Here is a 9,615-nt window from a genome sequence, read left to right as displayed (position 1 = left end):
CAGAGGTGTTTTAAAAGAGATATTATACAAGGAATACAATGAAGCAGAGATCAAGAAAAGGAAGGTGGAATCATTCTTCTTTTATGCAAAGAGGAAAGAGGGAAAAATCATCTAGAGCACCATATTTAGAAGCTGGAGAGAGGACGAAATTACTGTCAATGAGTATAAGGAATGACCAAGGACAACTGGAAATGTACAGAATGACACTATTTTTAACAAAGGAATATTCCCATTTCCCTCAACAGGAACAACCCACAGGAGAGATGGAGGCTGGAAACCACAGCAGTGTGACAGAGTTCATCCTTTTGGGGCTCACGGAGGATCCTGTGCTTGGTGTCATCTGCTTTGTGATATTTCTAGGCATCTATGTTGTCACCTTAGTAGGCAATGTCAGCATAATTCTTTTAATAAAAAGCTGTCCCCAGCTTCACACCCCCATGTACCTCTTCCTTGGCCATTTGGCTTCAGTAGACAGTGGTATTTCCACATCAGTCACACCAGTGATGCTTAGAGGTTTCCTTAGACATGGAGTGGCCATCACAACCGCTGGCTGTGAGGCCCAGCTCCTTTCTGTGGTTTTCTTTGGGACAACTGATGGCTTCCTGCTGGCCACCATGGCCTATGATCGCTATGTGGCCATCTGCATGCCCCTGCTCTATTCCACCCACATGTCCCCAAGAGTCTGTGTCCTCTTACTGGGGGCTTCCTATCTGGGTGGGTGTGTGAATGCTTGGATATTTACTAGTTGCTTGTTGAGTCTGTCCTTCTGTGGACCAAATCAGATAGACCACTTTTTCTGTGATTTCTCCCCTTTGGTGAAACTTTCCTGCTCAGATGTCTCTGTTCTTGAAATTCTCCCTTCCATCTCCTCTGGGTCCATCATCGTGGTCACAGGAATTGTCATAGTTCTCTCTTACATCCGCATCCTCATCACCGTCCTGAAGATGCCCTCCACTGAAGGAAGACACAAGGCCTTCTCCACCTGCACCTCCCACCTCACAGCCGTTACTCTCTACTATGGAAGTCTTACCTTCATTTATGTGATGCCCAAGTCCAGCTACTCCACTGACCAGAACAAGGTGGTCTCTGTGTTCTACAGTGTGGTGATCCCCATGCTGAACCCCCTCATCTACAGCCTCCGGAACAGAGATGTAAAGGAGGCCCTGAGGAAGACCACTCTCAGAGTATCTCAGTAGGACTCATTCTTAGCCTTTCTAGTGACTTGTAAACTGTTCTTCTTTTTTGCTTCATTTTACCAGTATCACACTACTGTGAGCAACCAAATGCTGCAGGCTGAGTCCTTAAAGTAAAATCACACTTCTAACCCTCTCGCTCATACTCCTGTAAACTGTTTGGGACACATGTTACAAACAGAAATAATGATAGCAATAATTGTCACCATCGTGTATCAACACCTGTGGGTGCCTAGGACTTTTTCTTTCATTCCTTTAGCAAACAATAGTGTGTAGCCAACCCTGCTCTAAGCACATTGGGATAGGAACTGGTTGCTTTGTCCCCAAAATCCTAAGTAGTACTATTATGTCTATTTGAAAAATGAATCATCTAGGGGCACACAGACATGTAGATATCCAAAATCAGGCAGCTAGGAAGCTGGGGTCCAAGGTCTGAATCCAGAATGTCTGGGTCCAAACCACAAGGCCTCTTCATTTAGTTTTCACAGCAACCTCACGATGCTGGTATTATGAATTCACCTCCATTCACAGATGAGATTACTGAGAGAGTCTTGGAGAGCCAATAGTCTGTCTGGAGGCCGATGGACTCAAGTCCTCTGATTCCCCGCTCTTGCTCTACACTATAAGACCCGGTCAGGCCAATGACTTCAGCCCCGTTACTGATCTAGTGGATGTGACCAGGAGAAGCAAGCCTAAACTGTCCCTGTGGCTTCGTCTTTGGAACAAACTCTTCCCCCAACAAGGTCGAGGATGTCAAGAGCCCAAAACAAGGGTGAGAATGGGAAAACTGGATTGATTCCCATCCATAGGAAATCAGGTCTGGACACCACAATCATATGAATTGCCTGAAATCATATCCAAATTTAAGCACATGTTGAAAGTAAACTCCTTTTTGGTGTAATTGCAACTTCCTTATTTGTAGAGATTAAAAAGTGGATCTTTTCATTCTAAGCATTGTAATTAATGTTTTAACTACAACCAGAGTTCCGGAAGCTAGACTTATTAAGAAATCAGTACCCATACAAAAACTAGAACCATTGTCAAAGGTTGTACTAAATGTATTTCTTGCATAGTAATATTCCAATTTTTATGTCATCACCATAGACTTGAATTGCAAAGAGACTTTTTTTTTTGGAGTATTAGAAGTCTTAACAAAGACAACTGTTTAAAGCATCTAAAAGCACATCTTAGATCATAAAATTTCCTGTCTCACCATAGTGGAGTGAGAGTCATGACGCCTGAGAAACTCCATCGGAAAACCAACAAAATGGAAAATATTCATTGACTACTACTAAATGGAAATGCATAATACATATAGTATCATTGCACAATTTAAGTGGAAACTATGTAACAAACTGTAAAAATCACCAAAGATACTACGTTTGAAATGATTAAACAAAGGGTAATGGAGCATTCTTCATGCACAGCATTATTTATAAAACATGGGTGGTGCGTTTACCCCTATTCCCACCAAATGGAAAATAAAATACATTAAATGTCAGAATATCCACGTGATGCTCTATTCTTTCCATCAACTATGACACTAACTGCAGGTCAGACTTCAAACGTTTAAGGGCTCAGTTCCAACAGACTCCCCTCCCTTCAGACACAACTACAAGTAATGGGTCCATAGGCTACCAAGTCAGGGCTTCCCACAACCTTCTCCCGGGTCTGATAATTTCCTGGAATGTCTCACAGAACTCAAAGAAATATTCACTTACACTTACCAGTTTATCACAAGAGATGTTGTAAAAGACAAATGAGCAGCCACATGCAGAGACACACAGCACCAGGTCTGGGGGCTTCCTAGGGCAGGAGCTTCTATCACCATGAAGCTGGAGAGCACCACCCTCCTGGTACATGGATCTGCTCACCGACCTGGACCCTCTCCTCTCCATAGCTTAGCATTTGTATGGAGGCTAGGGATCAATATTTAGTCAGTTTCAAGCTCCACCATTCTCCCTGAAGAATCGGAAGTGGAAATAAAGGTACAAACTTGTAATCACGGTTTGCCATTTTTGATGCACAGACCCCGGCTTGAAGCTGTCCTGGATCCTACCAAGAGCTCTCAGAACAGAAGACACTCAAGAAATTCTAAAGGATTTAGGAGTCCTGTATCAGCAACCATGGTCCAAGACCAAATAATAGAATAAAAGGTTAGGAGCATCTACCACTCCTGTCATCCAGGGAATTACAAGGGTTTTAGGAGCCCTCTGTCAGAAGCTGGGAACAGAGAGCAAAGATGTATTTATAGTGCATAAAAGCTCACTAACTAATGTGCTGTTACGGACCCCGCACAGCAAAATGATCATCAAAGAACAAATCTATTGGAACAGTACTAGAATCCCATTCGGTCATTAATAACTACTCAATCCATCACCATATCACATGAAAGTGTCCTCCAAGATGAAGCTATTCCAGTTGGCAGGCTTCCAGTTGACCTTGTCAGCTTCTAAAGGCAGGAATGGTCTCGGCAACACATGACTTCGTGCTTTCATGCAAATGACAGAATTGAGCCAAGAGACAGAATCATCACTTGCTTTGAGCCTCTTTCCAGATGTCACTCCAACACTGGATTTGTGGCACACAGCACTGGTGACTGTCCTGTAAAAGTTCCAGGTGCATCCTGACTCCCATGACTTCCTGGAACTTAGGTATGGGAACTCTGCGTTCTGAATACCAAGACTAGTTTTCTCTGGATGTGGGGACCCATAACTCAGAGGTCAGAGTCTTCCCAGATCTCCTGTGTCTCACCTGAGGTCCATTTGAACATCAATAATGGAGAGTTGATTCAAGTCAAAGATCAGTGACCGACATTAATGCCCAAATCTGTTCAGACTGACATATACCCCTTGGCAAGCACCCCCCCCCCACCCACAGCATGTTCTCTCAGAGTTCTCCACGTGGTTTTAATGGGGGTAGTCAAACTTCCACGGGGCAGCCATGAGCTCCAGGAGGAAATCCTCCAGCAGACCCAGGCAGGGCCACAAAGGCTCTCGTCACTGAGATGCAACATTCCCAGATCATTATTTCCATGGTATTCCCTGTGTACTCATGCCAACGAGACCCGTCCAAACGCAAGGGAAATCGGACGGCACCTCTTAAGATGAAACACAGCAGAGAAGTTGTCCATGTTTTCATCTCTCTCAGCATCACAAGGGAATGTTTGATGGGTGCTATGGGAGCAAGAGTCGATATTTCCTAGTTGGCCTCCCTAAGCTTAAGATGCCTGTTTCTGCCAAATGCATACATCTAGTAACACAGAGCAGAATTCAGGATCAGACATATACATGAGGGGCTGAACAGAAGGAGATCAGCGTGGTGCAGTGGGAAGACACGGGGCTCACCTCCCCCAGGAACGTTCTGAAAATCCATCTGCCTGTGGAGGACTTCTCACTGAAAACGAACTGGAGACTCACAGGAACGCTCGTACACTCAAGGCGGCAGAAGAAGATCCCCAGGAGTCAGGGAGGGAGGGAAGAGTCAGATCAGGACCAGTGCACCTGGGAGCTGACACAGGGGAGGAGGGGATTTCATGGGCTGGACATCCTCCTGGGGGAACGAGCTGTTGGAACCACATACTGGGCACCCCAGCCCGGGTTTCTGACCCTGGGAAGATGTCTTCCCTTTGCTGGTTTGAACCACACTGAGACGTGCAGGAGGGATGCACAAAACCTAGAATCCACTCCTGATGAGCACATGCCCTCCTGCCCACTCCCGGGAACAAGGCAGAGGAAGCAGACTGTAATTGTGTGGGACTCTGACCCGGTACCAGTGACCACCCCAGTGTGCAGCCCATGATGAATGTCCACGGCAGAGCCTCCGGCTCTGGCACTGCTCCCCTCTGGGGAATAGGTGCTATTCCTGGCAGCAGGGAGAGCACACAGTTGCAACAGAGCCAGCTCATACCCAACACTTAGGGCTTCTGTTCCAGCAACTTTGGACATGACCCTGCCCCCAGTAGGGCAGTGACAGCCATCGAGGAGAGGAGAAACCCCTCCTCACATCTGCCTCTAGCTCTGGCTAATCTGCTGGATTGCCCTAGCATGCACCTCCCACCCCAGCCTGCAGCAGGCTCCACCTGCATGCTCTTTCTTTACCCACCAAGATGTGAGTGCCACAGTGCCTAGGGACTAGCTGCAGCTTGCTCCATGCTGAAGCTCTAACACCTCCAGCTCTAGCCACACCCCCCACAAAGCTGGTAATTGCTGTCAAGCCACAGGAGAAGCCATTGTTCACACCAGGCTCTGGTTTAGCCCATCCATCTCCAGTCCTAATTTCCACCAAGGTGCTGGCTGCCACCACACCCTAGGAAAAGCCATGACCACTGCACCCTTCAGATCCAAGTCTCCCACCAAAGTCACTGAGCACACAAAGACTGCATGTAGATGCTCCCCAGCAAAGACACCACTTCCAAACTGGGAGGAGGTAACTGTTTCACTTAATTTCATAGGGGCAGAGAAAGTTAAGCAAAATGAGAAGACAAAGGGATTCGTAACAAGGGAACAGGGGAAAAAACTGGAGAAAAACTAATGAAAAACATGTAAACAACTTAGCAGGTAAATAATCAAATTATTAGTAATAAGAATGCTGAATGAAATAGAGATAATAATTGATGAACACAGTGAGAATTTTAATGAGGATATAGGTATATAATGGAATAGTATACAGCCCTCTCTCCCAAAAAAGGATAGAATTGTGACATTCACAACAACATAATAGATTAAGAGGGTATTATGCTTCCTGAAATAAGTCAGATAGAGGAAGACAAATACTGTATGTTATCACTTATATATGGAATCTAAAATAAAACACATAAATGAATATAACAAAACAGAAAGAGTCTCACATAAGGAACAAACTAATGGGTAGTGTGGGGAGATGGGAAAGGGAGGGGCAACAGAGCAGTACTGGAGCAAGGGGTACAAACTACTATATATAAAATAAACAAGCTACAATGATATATTTTGCAGCTTATGGAATACAGCCAATATTTTAATTATAGCTTTAAATGGAATTCAACTTATAAAAATGCTTAATCACTACACTGTACATCTGGAACTAATATCGTATCATAAATGAGCTATACTTCAATTAAAAAGAAATTTAAAATTGACAGAACACTGTAAACAAGCTATAATGGAAAAAAATAAAAATCAACATTAAAAAAAAAGAATTAAAAGCAAAAAAGAGAACAAGAAATCCAGTGATATGGGAGTTGCCATCATGGCTCCGTGGTTAACAAATCTGACTGGAATTCATGAGGATGTGGGTTTGATCGCTGGTTTCACTCAGCAGGTTAAGGATCCAGCATTGAAGTTAGCTGTGGAGTAGGTCACTGATGTGGCTTAGATCCTGCGTTGCAGTGGCTCTGGTATAGGCCAGTGGCTACAGCTCTGATTTGACCCCTAGCCTGGGAAACTCCATATGCCATGGATGTGGCTGTAAGAAGACAAAATGCCAAAAAAAGAAAAATTCAACTGCCAATAGGAACATAAAAATACATGTTACTAATCACTGGGGAAATGCAAATCAAAACCACACTGAGTTATTATCTCGCAGCTGTTAGAATGGCCATCAAGAAGAGAAGAGGTAACAACTGCTGGCAAGAGTATGGAGACAAGGAAAACTTTGTACACCACTGGTTCAAATGGAAATTGGTATGAAACAAAAACAATCTAAAAACCAGTATAGGGATCCCTCAAAAAAATTTCTAGTAGACTTACTTCATTCGATATGAGTCTCTAGTTCCATCCATGTTGCTGCAAATGGCATTATTTTGTTCTTTTTATGGCTGAGTAGTATTCCACTGTGTATATATATATATATACACACCACATCTTAATCCAATCATCTGTCAATGGACATTTGGGTTGTTTCCATGTCTTGGCTATTGTGAATAGTGCTGCAATGGACATGTGGGTGCATGTGTCTTTTTTAAGGACAGTTTTGTCTGGATATATGCCTTTAGAATGGACTAGCAATGAGGTCCTGCTGTGTAGCACTGGGAACTCTGTCTAGTCACCTATGATGGAACACAACATGTGAGAAAAAAGAATGTATACATGTATGTGTAACTGGGTCACCATGCTGTATAGTAGAAAATATATATATATATAAATAAATGATAAAAAATTCTTATACAAATTTAAAAAAAATTACTAGTAGAACCATATAAGATCCAGAAAGTCCACCTTTGGGTATATAAATAAAGAAAATGAAAAGAGAAATTTGAATACATATCTATCCTTCCACATGTATTGCAGCATCACGCCACAATGGCCAAGAGTGAAAACAAACTAAGTAATAATCAACAGATGAATAGAGCAAAGAACTTGAAATTGATTCTGAACACAATCAGTCAATAGGGAAGTACCAACTAAAATAAAAGTGCTAATGCTACACTCACATTAGAATAGCTTTTTTTTTTAACTGACAATACCAAGTGCTAGAAAGGACACAAAGCAAACAGAACTGAATAAAATACTGGCTGGAATGGAAAATGGTGCAGCCATTTGAAAAACAATTTTGCACGTTTAAGGAAACATATGCTAACCATAACACCTAGCAAGTATGATCTTAAGATTTTTGTCCAAGAGAAATAAAAACATATCCACACAAAGGCTTGCATGGAGATATTCACAGAAGCTTTATTCACATTGGCAAAAAATTAGAAAGTACCCAAAAGTCCATTATTGAATAAACAAGTGAAGAAACAGTGGTACATTCATGTGATGGCTATGTTTGAGAATGTTATTACACAATCCAGACTTTCTATAACGTATACTTCATGACATCCAGAACATCATTCAAAATAGTTGGCACATTAAAAAAGACACATATAACCCAAACTCAAGACAGTAGGTTGGAAAATGGCCTGCCGCCAGGTTGAATCAGTATGTGCATGGCTCTTGTCACAAGGCTGGCCCAGCTGAGGTGTCAGGAGCAGCCATCTCATAGTGAGAATTCTGGTCTGAAGTACTAGGGGCAAGAACTCTGCACCCGGCACCCTATAAACGAGTTAAAATAATGAAGCACAAAGGAAATGGTTGAAAAGGGTTTCCCACACCGAGCCTCCAGCAACTCATCAATTACTGTTTGGGAATCCCTACCCGAGTACCAGGTCCCATGAAAATTTCCAGTCCTTCCAGCTTTGGAAAGGGGTCAGAGAGAAGATGGCAGAATAGAAGGACTTGAGCTCACTTTCTCTCACATAAACACAAAATCACAGTAACTGTTGAACAAACATTGACAAAAAAGACTGTAACCCATCAAGCTAATATGTTGGAAACCAATCTCTAGAAAATGCAGAAAACAAAAGAATAAGCTACCAGGAGACCAGATTAAGATGGCAGAATTTAAGGACTGGGGCTCACCTTCTCTCATAAAAATAACAAAATTACAACCCAATACTGAACACCCTTCAAACAAATGGACTGGAAACTTTCAAAGAGATGTCCTACTCCAGAAAACTATGTGGCGGCCACATCCAAGACTGTAGGGGGGCAATTTAGTGAGGTAAGCAACCCCATACCCACTGGGTGGGAAGCCCACAGACTGGAAAGTAATTGTATCACAGAGACTCATCTACACAAATGAGATATCTCAGCCCCACATCAGGTCCCCATGCCTTGGCATCTGGCATTGGGAGAAAGAGCCCCTGGACCATCTGGCATTGAAGGCCAGTGGGGCTTGTGAACAGGAGCTCCACAGGACTGGGGGAAATGGAGACCACATTCTTGAAAGGCACACAAGCTTTCATGTGCACTGGGCCCCAGGGAAAAGAAGAGTCTCCATAGGAATCCGGGTTGGACCTGACTGCAGTTCTTGGAGGAGCACCTGGGAAAACAGGGGGTGACTGTGGCTCATTGTGGGGGAAGGAGATTGGAGGCAAAGATCTCAGGAATATTCATCAGCATGCATTTTTCTGGAGGGGGTCATTTTGGGAAAATCTGGCCAACCCATCACTGCTGAGAAGCCCTAGGTAAAATGATAATCCAGGTCTGATCACAGCCCCACCCATCAGTTACAGGCTGCCTAAAGACATCCTCAGGAATACAGCCACCTCCTATCTTACCCAGGGACAAAGCCCCACCCATCAGAGGGATAGGACTCAGCCCCATCAGCCAGTGGGCAGGCACCAGCCCCTCCCATCAGGAAGCCTACAGCAAGCCCCCTTACCAACTTCAGCCACAAGAGAGGAAAGACATCAGAAGTAAAAGAGGCTACAACTCTATTGTCTGCAAAAAGGAGACCACACCAAAAACCTATGAAAATGAAACAGCAGAGAACTCTCACTCAAATAAAGGAGCAAGAAAAAAAAAAACAGATCTGGAGATTATCAGCCTCCAGCAAAAAGTCTTTAGACTGACGATACTAAAGATGATGCAAGACACTGGAATTAAACTGAAGGTAAAGACTG

At 43.5% G+C, this 9,615-nt stretch overlaps 1 protein-coding gene across 1 annotated transcript; it reads left to right on the top strand.

The window, feature by feature from the left end:
* The first annotated feature begins 263 nt into the window (after nucleotides 1–263).
* LOC100620542 (olfactory receptor 491-like) lies at nucleotides 264–1,196 on the top strand. Its single transcript, XM_021081928.1, has one exon. It carries the CDS (start codon nucleotides 264–266, stop codon nucleotides 1,194–1,196), a length of 933 nt encoding a protein of 310 aa, XP_020937587.1.
* The last annotated feature ends 8,419 nt before the right edge of the window (nucleotides 1,197–9,615 follow it).

Source organism: Sus scrofa, unplaced genomic scaffold (genome assembly GCF_000003025.6).
Source record: "Sus scrofa isolate TJ Tabasco breed Duroc unplaced genomic scaffold, Sscrofa11.1 Contig2593, whole genome shotgun sequence".
Classification (NCBI taxonomy): Eukaryota; Metazoa; Chordata; class Mammalia; order Artiodactyla; family Suidae; genus Sus; species Sus scrofa.
The sequence above is the reverse complement of the archived record's forward strand: the minus strand, read 5'-3'. Positions and strand labels throughout refer to the sequence as shown.

Coding starts and splice junctions, on each gene's coding strand:
- LOC100620542 (XM_021081928.1), top strand. CDS start 264: ATGGAGGCTGGAAACCACAGCAGTGTGACAGAGTTCATCCTTTTGGGG.